The sequence below is a fragment of the Gasterosteus aculeatus genome, chromosome 5 (assembly GCF_964276395.1).
Source record: "Gasterosteus aculeatus chromosome 5, fGasAcu3.hap1.1, whole genome shotgun sequence".
NCBI lineage: Eukaryota > Metazoa > Chordata > Actinopteri > Perciformes > Gasterosteidae > Gasterosteus > Gasterosteus aculeatus.
The window spans coordinates 5,593,547-5,617,293 of record NC_135692.1 but is presented as its reverse complement, the minus strand read 5'-3'; the positions used below and the strand labels follow the sequence as shown (position 1 = coordinate 5,617,293).

General features: G+C 42.9%; 2 protein-coding genes across 3 annotated transcripts in view; both read right to left on the bottom strand.

Annotated features, from left to right (window-relative positions):
• Positions 1 to 435: 435 nt before the first annotated feature.
• On the bottom strand, positions 436 to 2,256 carry LOC120819707 (dexamethasone-induced Ras-related protein 1). The gene is made up of 2 exons (XM_040177374.2): positions 1,709 to 2,256; positions 436 to 1,507 (listed from the first exon to the last, which is right to left on the bottom strand). The coding sequence occupies exons 1-2, from the start codon at positions 2,184 to 2,186 to the stop codon at positions 978 to 980; spliced, it is 1,008 nt and encodes a 335-aa protein (XP_040033308.2). The 5' UTR covers positions 2,187 to 2,256; the 3' UTR covers positions 436 to 977.
• A 3,998-nt stretch (positions 2,257 to 6,254) lies between these two features.
• pemt (phosphatidylethanolamine N-methyltransferase) overlaps positions 6,255 to 23,747 on the bottom strand; it is a 43,656-nt gene continuing 26,163 nt past the window's right edge. The window contains exons 4-7 of one of the 2 annotated variants that reach the window (XM_040177201.2): positions 20,433 to 20,578; positions 17,328 to 17,439; positions 9,020 to 9,094; positions 6,255 to 7,179 (exon numbers count right to left, since the gene is read on the bottom strand). In XM_040177201.2, coding sequence (XP_040033135.2) covers positions 7,125 to 7,179; positions 9,020 to 9,094; positions 17,328 to 17,439; positions 20,433 to 20,578 — 388 coding nt within the window. In that variant the 3' untranslated portion in view covers positions 6,255 to 7,124. Of the gene's footprint in view, positions 7,180 to 9,019; positions 9,095 to 15,568; positions 16,397 to 17,327; positions 17,440 to 20,432; positions 20,579 to 23,747 lie in introns of those variants that run through there. The other variant, XM_040177202.2, reaches the window with a different exon arrangement.

Sequence of the window (23,747 nt, the reverse complement as noted above, 5' to 3'; positions counted from 1 at the left end):
AATATATACATATGTTCAGAATATATTACCTTTTGTGCTCAACCACACTTCTCCAGTTGTTTTTGATAGACCGGTCCACCTCATTCAGGGGGATTTATAAAGGCTTGAAATGTGGGTTGTTTTAGTTTTATAACATTCACATAATGATCCAAACTAATTTGAACTTATGGAGAATTCTTTTCAGCTTTTCTGGTATATTCTGCAATTTAGTTGCATACTTGATTCATCTGCACCAGTTTTACAGTATCGTGTCTGTTATCTGGTCCACCGATGCTGGTCCCTCAGAAGTGGGGTTGAATGTGCCAGCTGTGTGTGTGTTCTGTGTGTGTGTCTGCTCACTGCATGTATTTTGCGGATTGTGTGAGAAAATATGTGAACAGTAGACCATGAAGACCATGAAGTAAAGCGAGAAAAAGTAACAATGGAGAAGAAAAATACGTTCAAGTTCATGTTTTTATTATTTCAAGATTTCTTTGCGAAAAAGGACATTCACAATAAATATACATTCACAATAAAAGTAACACTTTTGATTGCAACAAAACATTCAAGTGTATTAGCCATTGTAAAATACATGATGAGATGTAAACAAAGTTCCTTCCCCTCCCAAAACATTCCACCTCTTGAGCAAAGAGTCTTTCTTCTCTCCCCACTGGCAACTGTAAAAGGCATGAAGTCAGATGGACACATTTTACGCGTAGCTGTGCCAAGCTCTCACGAGGTATGAAGCCACGACGCGTGCTGCGCTCTGATCCACGGGACAAGCAACAATTCTCACATGTCTTTTTTATTTATTTATCTTTTGGCGGTTGAAGACGACCATTGTGTCCAGGCAAGTGTCCTTGGAGACGTAGCCGTTCCAGAGCTGGTGGCTGCGGCGTCCCCACACCTCCCATGTCAGTTTGAGCGCAACCGGGCGCGCACCGGGCTCCCTCTGTTCCCAAAGATTTGCGTTGAGTTCGTGTGTCGCTCCGCTCCGCTTAGCTGATCACACACCTCTCCTTGTCTTTGCCCTGGCCGCCTCCTATGGCCTTCTCCTTGATGTACATGAGGTCGCTGTGCACGCTTGGTCTCCGCGCGCTCGGAGTGACCATCCCGAACGCCTCGCCGATGTCCTTCACCTTCTTGTTTTTCAGAGACTTTCTGTGCAGCATGTCGCAGAACTGCACGGAGACCTTGCGGTGAAGGTCGGGGCTCATCTCGTGAGGTAGCTTGGCCAAGGTAAACAGAGTCTGGAACATCTTATCCACGTTCTCGTTGCGCTTGGCGGAGATCTCGAAGTACGCGCACTTCTCGTCTCCGGCCACCAGCTGATCGATCTCCTCTTGCTGCACCTCCCGGTAAAACTCTCGGTCGCCCTTGTTGCCGCAGATGACCAGAGGCACGTCGATGTTCTCTTTGATCTTGTTTTTGAGGCACGACTTGGTCTCGAAAATCTGCCGCTTTAGCCGCTGCACCTCCTGGAAGGAGTCCCGGTTGTCCAGACTAAAGACGAGGATGAACACGTCACCTGGGGGGGGCAGAGAGAAGAGAGCTTTGGTTAACTTGGCCGGCCATGCATGCATGCTAAGAGTTTGAGACGCAACGTTCCTTTTTGCGCTGCGTCCATGCGTTAAAGGCGCACGTTGACCTCACGTTTGCACCATTTCAAATGCACTCTACAACTATTTTTCTTGCAATAAAACGCACAGAAACAAATGTGCATAAGTACCTGTCAGTATGGAAAGTCTCCTCATAGCGGGGAAAGGGTGGTTCCCCGACGTATCCAGTATGTCCAGCTGGTAGACGTCTCCCTTGATGCTGTACAGTTTCCTGTGAAAGTCCTCGATGGTCGGAGTGTACTGCTCGTCGAACCTCCCGTTGAGGAAACGGGAGACGATGGCCGTCTTCCCAACTTTGGTGGATCCCAAAATCACCATCCTGTAGCAGTTCTTTGCTGGGATGTCAAAGTCGCTGTCGGAAGGTGACATTTTCTTGATCATGATTCTGTGCGTAAAAAGCGGTCTCTCGCTGTGCGCAGATGCTGTCGGTGGCTCCGCTGTGGGCTTCTCTGTCTTCAGTCCGGACTGGACTCGTTTATTTAAAGGTCCCGGCGGCGCGCTCCTCCTCCCGCACTGCGTCACGGCTTGGTGAGTTGGAACTCGGAGCCTCATTGAGTGCTGGGAGAAGTGGGCCAATCTCAGACCCATGCGTCAGTTTGCCGTTTCTTACGAAGACGCAACGGGGACCGGCAGAACCATGCGGGAAACAATGTTATTAAATGTAATGGGACGGGGGGAAGAGTGGCACACATTCAGCCGAGTAATGACTTCCAAAGAACTGTGAATGATTGACGCGTCTTCCGGCGTCTAAGCCGCTTGGCACATTGTTGACCATTGGGTTGACCTCTTGGACATTTCTTCATGATACACAACCTCGGCAGCGGATGTGAGTTCTTCCAGAACGAGTAAATGTGTTGCTAGTCCCTACAAAGTGTGGCTATTACATATACAGTTTTATTCCAACAAACAGTTGCCAATGTTTCCGCCCCCCCCCCCGCCTGCAAAACTACACAGTGGGCACATATCTGCACGCCATATTCAGTGTATCCGCCACTATTGCATTGAATTGATTGAATTCACATCCTCAGTAATCGGCTGCTGCTCCGCGTCAACAGGCACGAGCTAAGCTCTTTTCAGTGCAGTTACCGAGGTGGCCATACGGGGGCGCTCTAGATGCAATTGCAAATGTGGACAGCACGACCCACTTGAGGATGAAGACCCACCGTGGAGAAGCTTCGGGTGCGTGGGTGAGAATAAAAGCAGTTGGGTCTCTTTGTTTAGCTACCTTTGAAATATACATTTCTTTAATCACAGCTGACAAACGCCATGAAACTCGCATCGGTCATGAATGGATTCACAGTCATTGCAAAATAAAAAGTCAAATGGAAAAAGATGTATTTTGTTTAAAGTGAATGAGAGGAAGCGGTTACCATGGCAACCTAGAGCCAGACAGCAGTCGATTTGAGCCTAAACCTGCTGCTTTAATTTGCACATTTATTCAGTCAAGTGGGAAGAACAACTTAGTATGTTAGGAGCATTATCTGAAAACGGGAGAACTCCAAGTACACTTTTAATTAATCAGTTCATAATGAGTGAATCCAAGGGTAACAGCCCAAATGTTTTGTCAAAAGCACTGAAGCACTTTGATGTTGCTATTATAATTACGCTATTCCCTAAAAGAAACAAATAGAAAAAGTTCTTCTGATATTCAATTAATTTTAGAGAAATAAAGACCATATTTACTTGGCTTGTCATGCAACTTAAGATGAGTAATATCACACTGGTTTTACCCTTAAATAAGTCCTCCTCTCCATGTGTTGTGCTGCGAGGTGAGTGGAGTGCATTTGAATGGAGGTCAGTTGTAAAACGTCTAGTGTGATGGAGGCTCTACAGAATTAATTTCTTCCTTTGCTATTTTGTTTTCCCAAATGATGTACAGTTTCTTAAGTATTTCATTATGAATTGCTTGAAAAATTGTGCATTTGACTGCTGTCAATAAGGGGAAATGACCTCACCAGGGGAGAAGGTAGAGATGAGTTGTAGGCTCTAGACTTTTGCTAAATGAACAGACAGCAGCGTTGTGTAGCAGTGGAAGTCTGGTTGAATCAGGAATCAGGAAACATTTATTGCCAAAATATGTCAAACATACAAGGAATTTGTCTTGGCGGTTGGTGCGTGACAGTAGACAGTGTAACAATAGACAACAAGACAGCAGTGCACAAGTAATAAAATTAAATAAAATAAAATGAAATGCTAATGCTATGGGTTAGTAGAATAAGGCTAAGGGTTAGTATAAAATGAGAGAATAAAGTTAAAGTTACAAATATTTAAAAAGTTTTAAATATATAAAAAAAATAAAGTGCACTAGCGAACAAGTGACAAAATGACAAGTGACGACTAAGTGACGAGTGAAAAATGACAGGGGCAAAATAAGCAAAATGAGACACTCAACATGAATAAGACTTTTGCCCCTCCAAAGAAATGAGTAATGTTGGGAGACTAAAAAATAAAACCTTTGTGTAGTGATGTAACCATCCTCATATTAATAAACGAGATTACCAGTTTGGAAACCACTGTAACGCAGAAACGAGCCATGCTGATTCCAGAAGAAGGCTTTCGCCTCTGGCTTCCTCCGAAGAAAAACTCCCCCCCCCCCCCCTGAGCTCCTGAGGTAATCAACAAGTGTGTTGTTGAGTCCGTGTCGGATCAGGTTCAGGCTGCTCCGCCTCGGGTACCGGAGGCGTCCTGCTGAGCTAAACAAGATGGCCACACTGACCCCCGGTGCCCCATGACCTGCTCATCAGTGTGGATTCCTTTTTAATGAGCCATTACACTTGTGTGCTTGTCTCAGGGACACTTGCACAGTAAGAAGAGTGCCGTGTTCTCATTTGGGGAGAAAAGATTTCCACCAGCGTGTAGACTATTGTGAAGTTACATACACTGGAATGTAAAAGGGAAAAAAAGACAGTCCCATTCTGACCTCTTTTGGGACACAAAATAAAGGCACAGCATGGCCGCAATGGAGTATAGACGTGGCGTCTGTTTTCATAGAAATACACATTTGGTGTGCAGATCCAACCAGGAAGCAGATGTATCCTAAACCTTCCGTAACAAGAACTCAACATTTAGGAAAAATGCCTTTTTGGGAGGAAAAGATCACGGTCTCTCACATATAGCTTAGCTTAGCATAAAGACTGGACAAAGGACCAAACAGAAACAGCCTGAAAGGGACCTCCAGGAAGCTGGTTCCAGCAGACACACGTTGCTTCATCTCGATTGTTTTTTTACAGCACAATCTGTCATTCAAATGTTCTGGTTCATTCCTCATCCCGCTGCAGCATCTCCTCTCCCGTCTGTGTCGGGGTGGAGCTCTTCTTGCTACTAATTTTCTGATACTTGTGTACGTTTTTATATTGGTCAAAGCCAATCGGTTACCTTCCCAACATTAACACCTGCCACCTGGTTAAAAACCTGTTCCCCTGTACCGCCCTCCCATCACTGAAAGGACCGTAAAAAAGCCATAGTGCCGAGCCGAGCCGTACCATGCCAGGGAATTGTCAAAAGCCTGTGTCCACAACAGCCGGAGTTTGCTCAAACAAAGATTGCCGTCACCTTGTGACAAACAGCCACATATCGAGAAGCAAGAACAGGATCGGATGTTTGTCCTCCATTGTTGTTTGCGGTTAGCTTTCAGTTTTCGCGCGATCGAATGGCGTCAATCTACTTTCCGTCATATACCACGCCTATCAAGTGACGTTAGCACCACTTTCTGGAATACACCACGCCTATCAAGTAAGAGTACTGTTGGCGGTGGAAACGCTCGCCAAGTCATGGTTAACAGACCCGACCGGTACCATACCGCTCGGTGGAAACGCGCCATAACATTACCTCACCTTGAACTTTAACTGTAAAGTTTGGATGATACACTTGCACGTAGCTTTTTTTACACATTGGATTAAATAAGTGTTTTTCTTTAAACCTTTCTGACGCAAATGACCCCTCGGTGCGGATAAAAAAAAGAACAGAGCTGTGTTACAGGCCACTTACTCAGCTGAATTATTCGGTACTCTGAGGAGAATTCCTTCATAACGTCTGTGCTGAGGGTGTTTTTGAGACCTGTTGATGCCATAGAGACAGTAAAGCAGTGGCTTTAAGGTCCACTTTATTTCTTACTCATTTCATCAAGCTCTTTGTGCAGTCAAAGTGCAGCCACATGAGCTTTCTTTCATCACATTGCATCGCCCTGAGCAGGGAAATTGCAATACAGAAAGAGAGGAGAGTAATCATAGAGTGTATGAGAGTGATGGCACACTGCAACAAGGACAAAAAATCAGTTTGAAAGCTTCAGATAAGGTATGCTGGAATTGATTTTTTAGTTGACTGAGAGTGACAGGAGACTGAAACAAGAAACACTGAATTTAAGCAGATCTGAAGGTCAAAAAGCACAACCATCAACTTTAGATCATGACCCTCAAATTTGAGAATGCAGGCCACTCCGTAAAAAGTCGCCAACACTGACGGCCGGTCGCTCCCTCAGAAGCTGAAGAGACGATTGGACAGGCTGGTTAAAGTCCCGCGACAGCCAGACATGACAGATACATATTTTTTCTACATTCGATTTATTGATTGGGCTCCAGATTAAAAGGAGACAATCCTATTTGTTTAAATAGGATTACAAACCGTAGTAGTAGTAATAGTAGTCGTGGGACACACAGAGAGACATTACTGGTTTATTACATAACAAATATATCAACAGGCAGTGTGTGTTGTTAAGTTCGGAATGGTTTGCATAGGTACAGTTGTTGGTCCTCTGATATTTAAAAGGGTTTATTTAGTTACCAAAAACGATGGGAGTATCGAAGGCTATGTGAGACACATTACGTTTCTCTTTTGACACACAAGCTTTGCAGCACCACTCTTTTGGATATGGTTGTTCCGCTTTGAAAAAATTCCCTGGCACCTTTTGATCCGTAGAATCTATCACGGTATTTTGAATTAACACGCTCCTCATGTAGAGTTGTTTCATGAATTATAGAAGAGAATAAGTGGGAACGTGTGGCAGTGATGAACTAGTGAAAAAAACATTTTTGGACATGCACAACCTAACTTCCTAATATCCTGTCAAACCTTTTTAGCTTCCTTGCCAAGAGATGGATGTCAAGTAAGACGCTCGAGGATGTAAAGTCTGGAAAATGTAACTAATTCCAAGGTTCCATTCTTCCCTGTAGCTCTTCACAGTGGCTATGCTAAGCTAAGCTAACTTTTCTCAACTCATTCCTGAGTTCTAGCTTCCTATGCATCCTAATCATCTCATAGAATCTTTAGCAAGAAAGTACATCAGTTCTTCAAACTTTTTCTTTAAGCCTCCATTCTATGTATGTCATAACCACGCGAGGAAAATGGCTCAATGTAGCATCACATTAATTAGAAGAGCATGCAACAAAATCAAAAAATGCCTCTTGCAGCGGCAGTGTGAGCGCGGCCCGTGGATCCTCACTGCAGGTGGATTACTGATCACGTCCGTGAGTCCTCTGGTCTGTCAGCGACAGAAAGGGAATCCTCGGACCGACCCGGAGCAGGAAGGGATTATTCACGCTTGCGTCTCTGACTCCTCTCCTGATAGATCAGTTCAGTGAACGGTCTGTAAAGACAACAGAACAAACAAATCATGGGGCAATAAATCAGGGACTTGAACGCCGTACCACTCTGTGCCAGGATCCGTTCTGTGTGTGATGAACCGTGAGGGAACCAGAGCGCATGTGTGTGTGTGTGAATGACAGGATGATCTCCACATGTTCCTCCACTCCACATGAATGCTCTGATGGTTTTACACCAATGAACCCCATGAATCAAACAGCTGTATCCAAGAAAATGCAGCTCTGTAGCTTGTGTGTGAGGAAAACAATTAAGAGTTAACAACTTGGACAACTCAGACGGCCGCTGTCAGGACTCAAAGTAAAGTCATTACAAAAGTAACGCAGAGCGAAATGCTTCAGTTTTCTGAGCCTGTACGAGTGCGATATGAGACTACAGCACATACGGAGTGCAACACTTCGGGGAGGGTAGGTCTCCCCCTGCTTGGGTTTTACCCGGGAAGCTGTTTCGGATCCAGTAAATTAGCTCATCTTATTTGAATAGAAGGGGCTGTTTTATTGTTTTGTGTATTTCACAGATTATTTAGTGCTTTAACACATACTGACAACTGCTGTGAAAGTGACAATTGGGACCTGCTCAGAATATTTTGACAGACAAAGTTCATGCTGTCATGTTACGTTTCGACCCACTCCTCTGTGTTACTTTTGGGAAACGTGTAATTACAATGAAGTAAAATCAAAAATCATTTTTAAATTAGTATGATTCACAAAACGTGGTCAGGACATCCACACTGATCTCTGTCACCCCAGGGAATGCTTACAGGCAATGTAGATGTTTCTCCAAATATCATTAAAGGCATATTAAGACTGATTCACAAATGGTCTTATAAATGGACATACTGGGTGCGTGAACCCTCCCAGAAGTCTCATTCAAGTTTATTTCCGGGCTCTATTATTAGATTATTATTATTGTTCGTTGTAAGCTTTCGCCGCTGTGTCTCACTCTGCATTGCGGGGGGTTGTGAGCTAGAGAAGCTGAACTCAATAGAAATAGATTCCAGTCGCAGCGAGGTTGCTGCATCAATGGCTGGGCTGCTTTTGCCCTTTTCAGTGACTGCGTGTGGCAATATCCATTCGGTCGCCCAGCTACACTTTCCCCAGTTTAACTCAATTAGATTATTCAGTGTCTGTGCTAGAGGCGGTGGATAAATATACCAAAGTGTGCATCTTATCCCAGTCCCAGTTGGAGTTCATATCTGGCACCCGCCTTTCATTCAAGTCGCAGGCCTCAGGCTGAATGAAATGAACCCCTGCACTCTCACGCTCATTGGGTAATAATGTGGCACATTTTCAAAAAGGCCTGTTACGACAATTTAGCCTTTTCCTGTCTATTCCTGACGCAGTTTTGTCCTTTGACATGTTGAGCTCCTCCTCAGACACGTAATAAAACCAAAATAACCTTCAGGGCCCAGAATAGTAGATATGATTGGAAAAAACACCACAGTGCCATGTGTGTGTGTGTGTGTGTGAGCCTGCGTGTCAGACAGTCGGCCATTTTCTATCTATTGCACTGCTGCTGCCGCTAAGACTTTGTTTGTGTATGAGTCCTCAACTTAATAGGTTGTGAAATATGGTGCGTTCAGGTGCATCCCTGTGCATCCGTTTCATGAGCTTTTATGACTCAAGTGAGTCGTTAGCCACACATGCAACGCAAAGGACAGCTGCACACTAAACAGTTGTGTCTCCGTGACTTTAGAGGATGTTACATTGACTTATATCCACTTGTCTGAGGACTTACGGTAAGCGCTGCTACATTAATCTAAACTTAAACTTATAGATACATTCATTGTCATTTCATTGATTCACCAGATGCATTTGAAGACTTACCCCTCAAATCGTATGGCCACCTTGTAAACCACGGCAACTATGGCGGTCAGGACGAGACCGACAGGACTGGCCCCGCTGGGAGACATAGAGGGAGGCAGATGGAGGGGGTTATATTGAGTTAGCAACACCATGTGTGATGGAGATGTGAAGCACTAATCAGTGGTCCCCGCCTGATGTGAGGAGCTTAATGAGGAATAAATAGAGAGCAACTGAGAAAGGACAGCAGATCTTTTTAGATTTACATCTAAAATCTTTGCCAAAACCCGACTCAAAATATACCATATTCAAGAGAAGGTCAAGACATATTTGGAGGATAGATTCAGTGAGTAAATGTGAAATTGTAAGGGAAACGTTGTACAAAAAAATAAGAATTAATAAAAAAGAAACGCAAATGGAGTTTAAAATCTGTCATAGGTCATGCTCGTGTACAAAATAAATCTAACACACTGACCTACATACACCTGATCAGAAGGTTGCACAGGGACACATGTTCATCTTGCCATAAAAGTGAAAGAACCCATTAAAAATCATGCTGTAACCCTTTCATCTAGAGCACACATGATGGTGGTAATGCGGCGGACATAATTACCAAAAGAAGAAAAAAGAAGAAAAGTGCTGTGCTAAGAGCACTCATGTGGCGCAGCAGTGTGAGTAACAAAAGGCTCTTTATTCAACATTAAACCCAGGTTCAATATTTACATCACGTCTGCTCTGGTTGCTTTTTTTTTCCTCTATTGAAGCTTACAATTGCAAACCTTGAAATAACATAAATGTGAAGAAAGAAAGAATACCCAATGACTCAAAGCCAGAGACAAATTGCCTCTGCCTGCTGAGCTTGATGGGACTGTCCACCCTGACCTACATAATCGGGTGTTATGGAGGCACCAGCATACAGAGAAAGAAAAGTAGTTTCAAACAGCACCTTTCTGGACTTTTTAAAGCCAATTAAATGGTAAATAGTAAATGGACTGTACTTGTTTAGCGCTTTTCTAGTCTTGCGACCACTCAAAGAGCTTTAACACTACATGACATCATTCACCCGTTCACACCCATTCATACACTGATGACAGGAGAACCATACACAGTGACACCTGCCCATCAGTAACTAACATTTAAACACTGTAGTTGCAGCTACAGGAGCAACGTTGGGTTAAGTGCCCAAGGACACATCGACATGAGGGTTAGCAGAGCCTGGGATCGAACCGACAACCCTCTGATTGGAGGACGACCGTGCTCCCCACTCACTCACAGTCGCAATTAGGAAAGTATATGAAAGGCATCACCTTTTAAATGTGTGTTTAGAATGACAGACTGAGACACAAACACCACTACTTTTGGTTGCGAGCACACTATGACTAGGACGTGACCCGGGAATTGCTTTGAGTAGCTCCGGGGTAATCTCACATACTACTTCTCTATTATTCTCCTTCCGTACAGAAGTTTGGCACGCATCTCCACCCGCACCGTTGATCGGAATTGTCTCAAAATAGTCTCAAACTGTCGGTACCCATCGGGAATCGTGTGCTATTATGGGAATAAGAGAAATGACTTACGGTTTTCCCAATATTACATTACATTACAGGTCATTTAGCAGACGCTTTTATCCAAAGCGACTTACATTACACTTTAAACCCATGGCTTTTTCTTACATTTTTGCCCGGGGAGCAATTAGGGGTTAGGTGTCTTGCTCAGGGACACTTCGACATGGGACATGGGGCAGCCGGGAATCGGACCACCAACCTTGTGGACCTGTTACAATATAAGCACATTTTGAGCTCCATTGGAATGAATGGAGTACAATGTGTGTGGGTGTTAGATAACCCCCCCGTTTACTCTACTAGTGTAAGGTATGGCTGTTAGACCAGTGGTAAGGCATTCCGCTTTGGATGTGGAGGACCCGGGTACGAATCGATACGGCGGGGGGCGATAGCATGACGCTAACATGGCGCCAGCTAACATTGCACTAGTAATAAAATGACCCAAGTGCTGACAAGTGGCTAAAACCGCCAGCGAAAAATGGGTCATGTCTTTAGTTTGCTAGCTAGCCTTTGTGGCTAGTCTTCACTTTCCTGCTTGGCCGTTTCATGCACAGGCACCTGCCTGCAGTCTTGGCCACACTCCTAAAATTACTGCGGAATTTTCTAGTTAAATATTCAGTTATTTTAGCTAAAAATGAAAGTCGCCTTTCTGGCTGGCAACATCTTCTGACAGGATGCACTATGTGCGGGAAGGCCTGAATGCTCATTCTCCACCACTCATAAGCCTAAAGAAAGTGGATTCTTGCAACCTGATTGGCCGAGAGGGGAACCCCTCCAAGCTGCTGCCGATTCTAAACCAGGAGTCCGTCCCGCCCCCCTACACAGCAGGTGATCTCAATAGGCCTTCAATCAACTCAGGGGAATTGTGACAAAGGAGATGACAACAAGTAGCACCTCATTAGGAACATACTAATAAGCACTCAAAAGGAAGTCAAGCTCAAATTGACGAAAAAAGGCATTAGTTTTGAAGAGATTTGGTTTTGAATGAGTTTTGGACAAATTAAACTGATAAAAGCGTCAGCTAAATTACATGTAATGTAATGTATTGGTCCAGACCAACTCTCCTGTGGGAATGTACATATACTGGTAATCCATCCAATATCACACAACCACCCATGGTGGCTCCAAAGGAAAAGCCAAGCGGTTATTAGAATCCCTCACTGTCACGGAAGCACGATGATTACGTTGTTAGCATTAAGACATTATTTCAGACATCACCTTGTGTTGATTTCTATTAATATATTTTCATATACATATTGGGGTACAAACTATTTCTTTCTGGAATCCCAAACAACCTAGATGTTAGACGCCACTACAGATGGTCAGAATTGTATATTATTATTTTTATGACGGAACAGATTTTTTTATGAGATAGAGGAAATTATTTTGAGTTCTACGCTAGTTGAGCTACAGATTCTACTTAAGTTCTACTTAAAATCACACTGATTTAGGTTCATAGTTGGAATAGACTTGATCCATTTAGCTCATCGTGATTATATATTTTTTTCTCCCCGGAGGATAACACAGAAATGCAGAGTGATGAAAGGTTCAACACTACCAGTAGTTTCCAAACATGACCTGCCTTTGGGCTTTTTGAAGAACAAGGCGCCTCAGAAAAGAGTATCAACCACTCACCCATTCAGTGATCTGTCAAAATCACCTACGACGAACCCCAAATTGGTCAGATCGTCAGCGGACTTTTGCCAAATTATTATGAGAGAAACACAGTGCTCCCTTGAGCTGGAACTGAAATTTCTAATCAAATTTCTCTTTTCCTCAGCTGATTCAATCTCTTGACACTGACAGCAGCAGAAGAAATAAGTAAGGATGACACAAACCTTTTTAGCCCTTCGGTTTCCTCCTCAGACCTGGGATAAGGTCCTGGTTTGTGACCTTTTTATGAGTTTCTGAGATCCAAAGAAAGAACAGCTGCTTTTGTTAATAAGCAACCGAATAAATTAATGCTAATATTAGAATCAGTTTGCACACCCCTCCCCATGATTCATTGTCACTTTTTTGTTGGATTATCTATACATACAATGTGTTGATTTAAACTTAATGAATTATTACTATTGATTAAATAAATAAAGTGGCAGGGCCAACACAGAGACATACAATCATTCACACTCACATTCACACATCTACGGGCAATTTAAAGTCCCCAATTAACCTGATCCCCAGAGCATGTCTTTGGACTGTGGGAGGAAGCCGGAGAACCCGGAGAGAACCCACGCAGACACGGGGAGAACATGCAGACTCCACACAGAAAGGCCACTGGGCGGAATCGAACCCAGGACCTTCTTGCTGTGAGGCAACAGTGCAACCACCTCGCCACCGTGACGTCTATTTATTTATTTGTTTATTTATGTATCATAGACTTTATTGCCCCGTGCATCGACACTGCTGCTTTTCATCGTGGACACATTTGTCCCGTATTTTCTTCCACAACTTTGGTGCACCTCTCCCAAACCGGCGTTTGCGGAGATCTCCCTCCGTGAATCCAACCCGCTTCTACAACCCGCTTGGTCATATTCACGCATTTCTTCCGACAAAAGCTCTTAAATCTGATCCGTTCTCTTGTAAACATTCTTCGTTTTAATAATGGGGGTATCGGGGTATGAAAGCGGAAATGTGAGACTCAGTAAAGGATGTAGTTAGCAGACCAATCGCAGCCTTGTGCGCTGCGGGAGGCTTGCGTCGAAAGCGACACACGCAAGGACGCAAGGAGGTGTGAAAAGGCACGCAAGGGACACACAAGGGGGTCTGAAAACGCAGAAGCATAAACTAGGCTTAAGACTAAAATGTAGCCAGGTTCTAACAGCTGTTGCAAAACCAAAAGAATGAGCTAAAAGGTGCTAAAACACGATCCGTCACCAACAGATACGGATATAGATAACAGATATTTACACACAACTTTACGAACCGAGTCACCTGATCCAATGGGAAAATTCTGATATTAGCGGTTTGTGAGCATGCACTGTGGTCTCACATTCAGCTGTGATGACGGCAACTTCCAATCTATTAAGAAGCACTGACATACTGTGCAAGTTTCAGCATATGTGTAATCATAATGATTACAGCCACTTCCAGCACAGAGTGAGTTTTAATGACAGAGCAATCAATTGAACAGCACTTCAAAGTTCTGCAATTCTCTCACCTATGACTGACAACAAATATATGGGGAAGTCAAGCAGTGACAAAGAAAGGTGGAGAACAAAGAAAGAAAGATATTAAATAATCATAGGCTAGAAACATAGACTGTCTAATTATGATTGAGTCCATGCAAAGAACAAACAAAGAAGGGAAATATAGAATAGGGTAATTCAGAAAACATTTCTTTTCAAATCGTTTTCTTGGTGATTGAGCAACAACTGTAGTTATGGAATACTGAGATTAACTAGTCGTTTATTATTGATTACCTGATACCCGAGTACCTGATACAAGAGAAATAGCAACATTTCAAACTTAATGTAATGTGATGTTGAACAGTGCACCAAATATTGTGGGAAATTAAAATATTCTACCATTGCCAAATCTAGGACAGATTATTTTCATATCAGTTGTTTTAAACAACTCGAACCGACCAGCCATTTGCTAATTGTTGTTCATTTTAAGACTTTTCTACAACGCTCAGCCGGTTTAACGCAGGTCTGCTGTTGCTGGAAATTTGACCTAGTTCTATTATTGCGATGAATAGATAAAAACGTTAGACAGGAGTTCTTATGTAATATTGAATAAGACATGGTTGTTCCAGGAGGGATGTTTTCCCAAGAAAAACAAGAATCATAATTCCTTATACTCAAAAGTAATAAAAATGATAGCCGATTCTTCTACTTTGGATTTAGGTGCCACATGACCTGGCCTGAAACCACCCAATGTAATCTAGAGATCTGGTGTTATATCATGTGTTGTTACAGTGTACAAGAAAAAACAAACCCTGACCCATACTTCCACCACAGGAGCAGTGATTATGGTGTAGCAAACACAGCCATGAATAATGCTTTGTCCAGGACGCCGTGGCGTGACATGCATTTGACTTGTTTATGACGGAGCTCTATACCTCTGCTGCATGTCAACACAGTGGACGGTCAACCTGAGCCCGGGTTAGAACCGGGGAGTGTAGCAGCGGGCTCTTGTCCCGGGTACCAGAGCGACCTTTTGAAAGTCAGAGCCTCACGATTTCTTTTTCTTTCTTTTTGCAATAATTTGATAATAAACTGTCATAGCCCGTGTTGATGCAACATATGTATATCTAGCTGAATCTTTCAGGAAAATATATGTGTGTAACTCAGTAGTCAGTTTGGTAACACGGGCCTTTTCAGGCCAACGCGATATATAAGCACACAACAAGGAACGGGGTCATGTAACATTTTTCACTTCCATCCATTGAGCAGCACGTGTTCCTTTTCATGTAACAATTGGGGAGCACGTGCATCAGCTAATCTCCTCTCCAGGTCGCGCATGGAGGCCAGAAATTGGCATAATGTGTGGGTGAGAATGTCTGGCACAGCGAGGGGCTTGTGGGAGTGAGCAGGGTGTGACTGAGGAGCTTTTTTAAAAATTTGTTTCTGCAATGAGTGGGTTTTTTGTTTGCGAGAGGGTTTGACAGAGATGTTTGAGGACATACATTAAATACCAACTTATCAATTTGCAAGTTTTGAGAGAATAATAACACTTCAGGATGTGTGGTGTTGAGGATAATACAAATTACAGAATATTCCTGTAATTAGAATGTTAGAATTGTTTTGCCAAACAAAGTTCACACATCTCATTCTAGGAAAGAACACAAAGGTTTTCTACCAATACTACATTATAGAGAATGCGTTTATAGGGCTCAGAATTTAGAACGTTCCAGATTTCTTTAACAAACACATACAGTAGATGTTTCATGTCCTGTAAATGTGAAATAGTGACTCAAAAGATTAGGTTTCTTTTGCTGGCGAACGACCCTTTGGCCTCAGCCATTTAGACAAGTAAACAAGATTCAAACATTGAATGAAAACAGCATTGAAAAAGTCTGAATGCTGCACGTTTATTGTCAGAATTGATTTTCCAATCAATCAACAGTTATATTTCAGCACTTGTTTCCTCGATACCTTTGGCTGTGCGCATCTAGCTCATCAAATAATAGTAATAAAACATTAAGACTGGGCTCATCCAGTAAAATCCAAACACTTTTTGTATTTTTCTTCATAAACAACTTACTCTTATCAGTGGTTTGGCATTTTACATTCTTTACATTAGACCACAGTAAACTTAGTTGAATTTAATAAGTGACTTTTATAAATTACTTTTGTGCAACTTTCCACCACGGAGAAGATGTTAGAAAGCTTTGCAGAGCTCATGGGAACTGCCAAGTCAGATGATACCTCGGTGGGTTGCGATAACTATCAACCTTCCACATACAAACAATCCATTGTTAGTAGGAAAAGTATTGATTCAAATGGTTTTAAGTCAACACGGATGAATTAACTCCTTAGTTACAAACTAATCCTATTTCATCTGCTGACCCTGTAATACAGTCAAAAGGAATAAAAAACAGGACGTGGAGCTTGATTTGACAATGGTTTGTTCATATTCAGAGAACCAAGGCATTAGGTGCAAAGTTGGGTCCAAAATGTGATTATCAAGGATCCACAATCCAATTAATTTAAAACCAAATAATAGCAAGAGCAACTTGAGTGATTATTGAGCACAAAAGACACATGTGGAGTTTGTCTGGGCCTGCATGCATTTTGTGTTACTGTTTGCCCCTGAGGATAACAACAAACATGGGATGGAGGGAGGAGGGAGAGTGAAGACAGCAGGACGGTTTGAGGCTCCAGCTGCTGTATCTCAACTGAGCAATAGAGGAGGAGAAAGACGGAGGTTTGATCACTCGCGGTGCTGAGGATACACGGCCCAAACCGCACACATTTCAAAGCAGGGAGAAAGTGAGGCAAAATAGTCACAACAAAAAGGACTACAGAGGCACTATAATTTGGATGGAAATGAGGACCCTAATAGCTTGCTCGACAACCCTGCAGCGCTTTCATAGCAACTAGGCACACATGATTTAGTTGTCATAGAAACACACAGAAACGTTAACCTTCCCACCTTTTGCTAAAGGCAAGTGATTTGCATTTTGCAGAAAACAATATTTTCTGTTTGCAGTCTCATCATCCATGCCATCCTGCATGACAGCAGGCAGCAAGCTAATTTCATTTAGTTGAATTTGATGTGTTAACAACCCCTTGGGTTAGGGTCAATACTATATATGTATGTCATACTATACCCGGAAAATATACCTTGTTGTGTTGTATTAGATGTCTGCAGAGGCACTCAATTAAAATCACATTCTTGTTGATCTCAGTCGTAAAAGTGACCTCTACTCCTTTTTCCAGTTGCAAACACACAGAAACACAGCAAATATCAGAGAGTTAAATTGACTCTGTGTGATTCAATTTTAACTATAAACTGGTGTTTATATATTTGATGTAACAATTTAACTCGGAATAAGTGTTACATACACTGTACGTTAAACCCAACACCAAGAAGTGTGACACTGGTGTACAGGTACATTTCAAACCTATCAAAGAGTTAATTGTCACAAATAAATCAGTGTTAAATACACTCTATGTAGAGTTAAAAACCCTTGGATGTTTCGTACAATTTACTCTGTAACTACTTTTTGCAGTGGGATTTCAGCACTTTAACACTTTTGCCTAACTCTGGAAAAATAACTCTAAGAGTTTTGCTGTGGACACACAAAGACAGTCACACACACTCACATAAGCGCCAGGCCCAGGTAGTTGGCAGTGCTGCCCCAGTACATTGGGTTCTCTGTGATGTTGAAGGGAAAGCCCGTCACCTTCTCATCCATCAGGATGCCAAAGTAATCACCTGGAAAATCAAAAAAGACACATACAGAGATGGTTAACAGGTGGAGATGATGAGATGTGACACAACATTCTAATTCATGAGTAAAATCTGTGTCACTTTTCACGGGCTTCTCCTTCAGTGATGCATTAGACCAATGCCAGTCCCAGCATGCACTGCTTTGTTATTGGCCACCAAACACCAGTTGATGAAGAGATATGGCCGGACAAGGATGAAGTCTGTTGCCATAGTTACAACCTTGATGTCTCATTTTAAACTCATCATTTGGTCCACTTGTCACGCAACAATCATTTTTGACACTTTTCTGAGAAAACAGCGGAGCCTGAAGTCGAACCGAGGATCCACTGCCAGGGAGCATGACTTTGGCACCACACATCCTTGTTAACGCTCCACCCTCGGGCCGCCCCTCCGCCTCCCGGCTGCTACTGATGTCAACAATATGACCACATGGATATAACTCTGGAGTGAAAGTTTCATTCCTACCCCCTGACTTGTAGAAACATTGAATTCTTCTCCCTTTTTGTGTTAGAAATAGGATTGGTTAATAAAACAATGTTATCTCATTTTTTTCTCAGAGGAAAAAGGTTTAAGCCTTTGAGTCGGTGTTTCTCGGGGCAACGGTTGATGAACATTCGAAGAGCAGGCGTTGCTAGGGAACCTGTTGTCAACTTAGTGCTGCAGACTGGAGAGTATGTCACAAGTGCTCCTCACTCGCATGTCTCACACAACAGATTTACTCTCATTTCACTCTGTGCAATCTATTTATCTTTTCTCTTTAATAATTTGGTCCTTGAAAAAAAAAAGGGGGCCTGAAGTTACGAATGGTTCAAATAACGTAGAATCAACGAGTGTTCAAATCACACACAGTATGAAGCAATGGCCAACAGCAGCCATCGGACCTGGGAAGTGATATACAAACTATTTGTCTCAATCACACCGTTTAAAACTCAAAACAAACACAATATGTTCTGTATACTGATACATAATCAAAAGTGAAGTGACCTTTCAGTTCAGCAATACTAGAAGTCATTTTAGCAGTTTTTTGGGGAAACAATAAATGGAGTTAAAGCAAATGTGGGCTTTCTTGCGCAATTAGGTTCTTTAGCTCGCTGTAACCTCCGGCTATTGCTTGCTGTGTAAAACGATCCCCAGATATTGTGTGTACACAAACGCCCAAAGACATTTTAATCAACACACGCAATCATAAACACACACACACACACACACACACACACACACACACACACACACACACACACACACACACACACACACACACACACACACACACACACACATACACACACACAGGTAAAATGGACCTGCTGAAATAGGCATGAGGCGGTGCTGGCTCTGTCAAAGGGAGCTGTTAAGGTCCAAGTTGTATAACAATTTGCATTATGCATGCTCATTAAAGCACCACAGCTGTGGAAGGATACAAGAGATTATACGGGGGTTCGCTTGAGATAGAAAACACACTAACCTCATTTTTGATTTCAAACAAGTAGTTAGTTTGTGTTTGTTTATGTTTAGGTAGGAAACATGGAAATCTGACACATACAAAGCTTTAGTTTGTAAAATAAAATTTGTTAAAATGAATGAAGATCCCTATATTGGAAACATATTGGAAAAGGCATATCCTCTGGGGAGCATGACTGCCAAACCAATAGTGTTAAGGTATCGCCCCAAATAATTTAGTAGTGTCAGAACTTCTCCCGTCAAATGAGGCTTGCAGTTCAACACAGGCAGATCTGATCAACATGAAGGAAAAAAGTGCTGAATTTGCAACAACAACAACTTGTCCTATCCCCAGTTTTCTGGACCACTGTTATCTGCTACTGTGTTCATATGTCTCCTGGATACTTTGTCTGCAAGTAACGGCTGCGGCTTCTCGTCAGTCACACTGTTGTCCTTGAAGAAAGAATGTACTAGATAGACTTTAACGTTGCTGCTCTACAATGTGGGAGGACGAAACATGCCAGCAGAGTCTCTTGTGATTGCTTTCCTTATTCTGCAGACAAAGTAGACGTCGGTTTGTACTCAATCACCCTCCTGCTGCCTCCAAAATGGACCAAAGCCATTACCATACAGCGGTAGCCAAAGTTGACTCATAGTAATTACTGATCTAGAAACCACAGATGGCCAAATGGTCATAATGGTGGTACTGTCATATTCATGCTCTCCTGGCATGTTTCCATCACCCTCTGGTTCACTGCAGCCACAGCCAAGGGCAAGGGCAGGCTGCAGCGTGTCATCCGCTCTGCAGAGAGGGCGATCGGCTGCAATCTGCCGTCCCTGCAGGACTTGTTTGCCTCCAGGACTCTGAGGCGGGCAGGAAAGATTGTAGCCGACCCCTCTCACCCCGAACAAAAACTGTTTGTGTTGCTTCCATCTGGCAGGAGGCTGAGGTCCATCAGGACCAGGACCTCACGCCACACAAACAATTATTTCCCGTCGGCAGTCGGGCTCATTAACAGAGCCCGGTCCCTCCCCTGACTGACCCTGTCATCCCTTTTTCCTCCGGTCACTCCCTTCACACTCCACATAAACACACACTTGTCACTTTCACATACACTCACACCACAGTTATGTAAACTATGGTTATGTATTCGCCAGTGCGCTTTTTATGTTTATTTCTATATTCCTCTAGCTTATAGCCTTCGATTTTATACTGTAGATTTAAATGTGTAAAATTGATGTCATTTTTCCTGCACTGTGTTATTTTTCTTTTTATTATCTTGGTGGCGACAAAATTAATGACAACAAACACGTTGGCCTTTGGAGGCAGATGCGAAGATTTTGTCGAGTGAGTCGAGCTCCAACACTAGATCCTTCACTTTCCAATTATCTTATAAAACCTCTAACATCACACAAAATGTATACTATACAAGACAGAGCTGGTACTACTGTAGATTTCATCAAACTACTGCTATGCTAAAACGTAGCGTATCAGTGGATTACACCTTTTAATATTGTACACTTGTTTTGATACCCACCAAGGAAGGTTCCAGTGAATCCCAGAGCCAGGAAGCTGCTGACCACCAGCACCGTGCCCAGCACCATGAGGCCCGCGCCGGCATAGAAAACATCTGTCCTGTCCATCACCTCCCACTTGGCCTGGGCCTTCATCGCCACCGTCATACTGCGGAAAAATAACAGCCATCTTTAATTGTGCAGCGCATTACTGCACACTGATTATCGGTGCCAAGGGCATGGAACACCGTTGAAGCTTTACAGTAGATGAAGAAGAAGAAATCATAGGAAATGACTCAATGATGACAACGAAAGAAACATGTATTGGGATACTGAAAATGAATACAACAAATAGAATAGCTCAACAGACCTTGCCAAATGAGTTTATCCGGAGAAGCCATTCAAACTGCCTACGTGTTTGTCATTGTACCATTATTACTAAAGCACTGGAGACCACAAACGCACTCACTGAACACTCGACTGAAATACTGTGAGCTCTCCATGATCTTCACAAAATGGTCAATCGGAAATTGTAATAACTGGTTAATCATGTTTTCTCCACAAAGTTCTCTTTTTATTGGCTCTTCTTGTATAAAATCTGTATTTGTCACGGTGAGCTCCACTACAGGAGAGGAGCCTTGACACGCACTGAAGGTTCTTTGATGCTGTGAATGGATATGGACTTGTACCTGGATCGCACTTCTCTAGTCTACCGACCTCTCGACACGCTTTACAGTAATCCTATTGATCCGTTCATACCTATTCATACACAGCCTACACTTAAGGTTAAGTGTACTGATGCACAATGGGACCCTGAGCATAATGTTTACGTTAGCACGCAAGTTTACAATGCTTACGAGGTGATAATTAGAAGTTTTAAAGGGGCATTGCATGATTCGAAAGGTCTGGTAACCAGCAGTATCAGCAGAGTGGAGATTAGGAAGCGAGACGGACTCTGCACGCCATCGCTCCACCGTCTCTTTACCACAATAGTAAAGCTCCAAATGTCGGTATCCATGGTTGTACACTTCAGAGAGATTTGTTCATGAACCAAAAGATTTGAACAGAATATAATGTTGTCCTGATCAAAGCACTAGAAGAAAAAAAAAGTTGTCGTGGAACATTTGGGCGGTATTAGGGTTATTACTCTGTGACCATGACTGTTTAAATGACCAATGTCAAAATGACTTTAAAACTACATACAATAGTTGCTGAAGTATGTTGGTCCAGAAATAGGTGGCTGAAATAATGACAAACGATTCCTTCTGTCTCATTGAACATGGACTGCAAACATCAAATGGACCACCGGAGTGCAGAGACACATTAACTCTCTGGGTTTTATCACGCTTGAATACCGTCACACTGGGATGAACTGACCATGACATCATTGCATGGAAACAAATCCACAGAGGGGTAAAGACTGATGAGCAATATAAGAGGGTTCGAGTCTCATCTTCATATTGTTCTTTAGGGTCACCAGGAGAATTTCACCAATTCACAGCCTCACTCATGTCGTCCACCTATGTTTGATTTTATACCTCAGAGTCGACTATCAATTTGTATTCTAGATCTGTCTCTTCCCTTCTCGAACATCTTCCAATGCGTCCACTGTCCGTGTGTGTGTCCCCTGTCAGCTGTGCTTTACAATACTCCCGGCATCGGATAAAAACCGCCAGCGGCGATGAGCGGTCTGAGGGTCGCTCGTTGCTCCAGTGTGGTCTCTGAGTGAAAGGCTTTTGGTTCTGTGTGCACTGTGCAATCGTACCATGTTTGGATGAAGAGTTTCTGAAAGGCTCAGGGTCTAAAACCTTAAACCTTAAAAGGTGCTCGGTTCGGTTTGCGGTGTGTGTAAAAGATGGTCCTTACAGAGTGTTGACAGAACCAAAGAATTTGCATTAAGAAGTAACAATTGATTCACACCCTGGCGCATTTACAGAGGGATTTCCGTTTTGTCTGGTAGCTCAGAGTAGCAGTACTTAAACGTGGTGGTGGTAAATAACAGCTCTGCCTTGTTTCAACACTGCTTGTATTTTGAGTGGCCAGACATTGCATGCAGCTTTGCTTGTAAAGACTATCCTAACATATTGAAAACGGGGGAAAGCGACTGTCCACAAGTGATGACAGGATTTGTAATTGGCATTCATGGCTGTGTCCAATGACAGGCCTGCAGTACCATAGTTAACACCGCTATAACTTACATATTATCATCCTCCTCATCACTAAGGCCCTAGCTGCTCCTTACAAACTCTAGATTACATTGAAATGGGGTCATTTCCAATTATTGTCAATTATTGATGATCGTTATTTCAATAGTATAAAATTCATGAACATGCATTAATCTCTCTAGTTTTGGCGAATACTAATATTGGGTTGGATGACGTCATTATTGTCGTCAAGCCAACAGGTGCCCCTCTCTCCAGACCATGAGTGTATTATATGATATTATCTCCCACTCCCAAGGCAGGCGGTCTCCTCCTGCCCCCCTCCCTTGTTGTGAAGTTGTGAACTCAACCATTAGAATTAATACAGTGGAGCAGTTAGAGAGCTGCGTTGAGACAATCGGTTTGAAAACTACATGACATATTGGGCTCCTTTAATCCATTTGACATTGGACATGACATAAATTCCTAAAATGGGGACAAACCTTTATGACCAGAGATAACAGTTATTGTTTTGGATTCCTTCATTTTGTAAGTGGTAAAAAGTAAATAGAACACAGCATAATACAGTTGAGTGTCTGTGGAGATTTCCTGAATTATAATGGAACACACACACACACACACACACACACACAGGTACAGGCTTTGAGCTTTAATATACTCCGTACTGTCTCCACACGGTGACTTTCCTGCGGACAAAAATGGCTCCCGATTTAAAACAAGGTTAAAAAAAACTGGGTTACGGGGTCCGTGCTGCGAATCTAATGGTGTGACGTGATGCGGCTTCTCGTTATGACACACAAAGATCGACCGCTGGGCGCTCTGCTAAGTGAGGTGGCTTGTGGAGGCACACTGCGGGGATTGTGATTGGAAAAGAGATGTGAAAGGCGGTCAGTGGGACGGAGATGTGGGAAGGAGGTCAGTGTGTGCGACTGTTAGCTAGACACACTGTTACAACTCCTGCCGATGTAGCACACTCTCTCACGCTTCTAGAACTAAAAGTGGTGTTTATTAATGCTTGGTTTTGAGGTAAAGTGGTGCAAATTCAAGGATGGAGGGTTTGTATCAGAGTTGTTAATATAATTTCCGCTTCAAATCCTCATTTCACGTTGATTACAAAGAGGGCCAAAAATGCAATGTTTCATGGGGACGGCTGCTCCGTCCTCCACCCGATTTTCT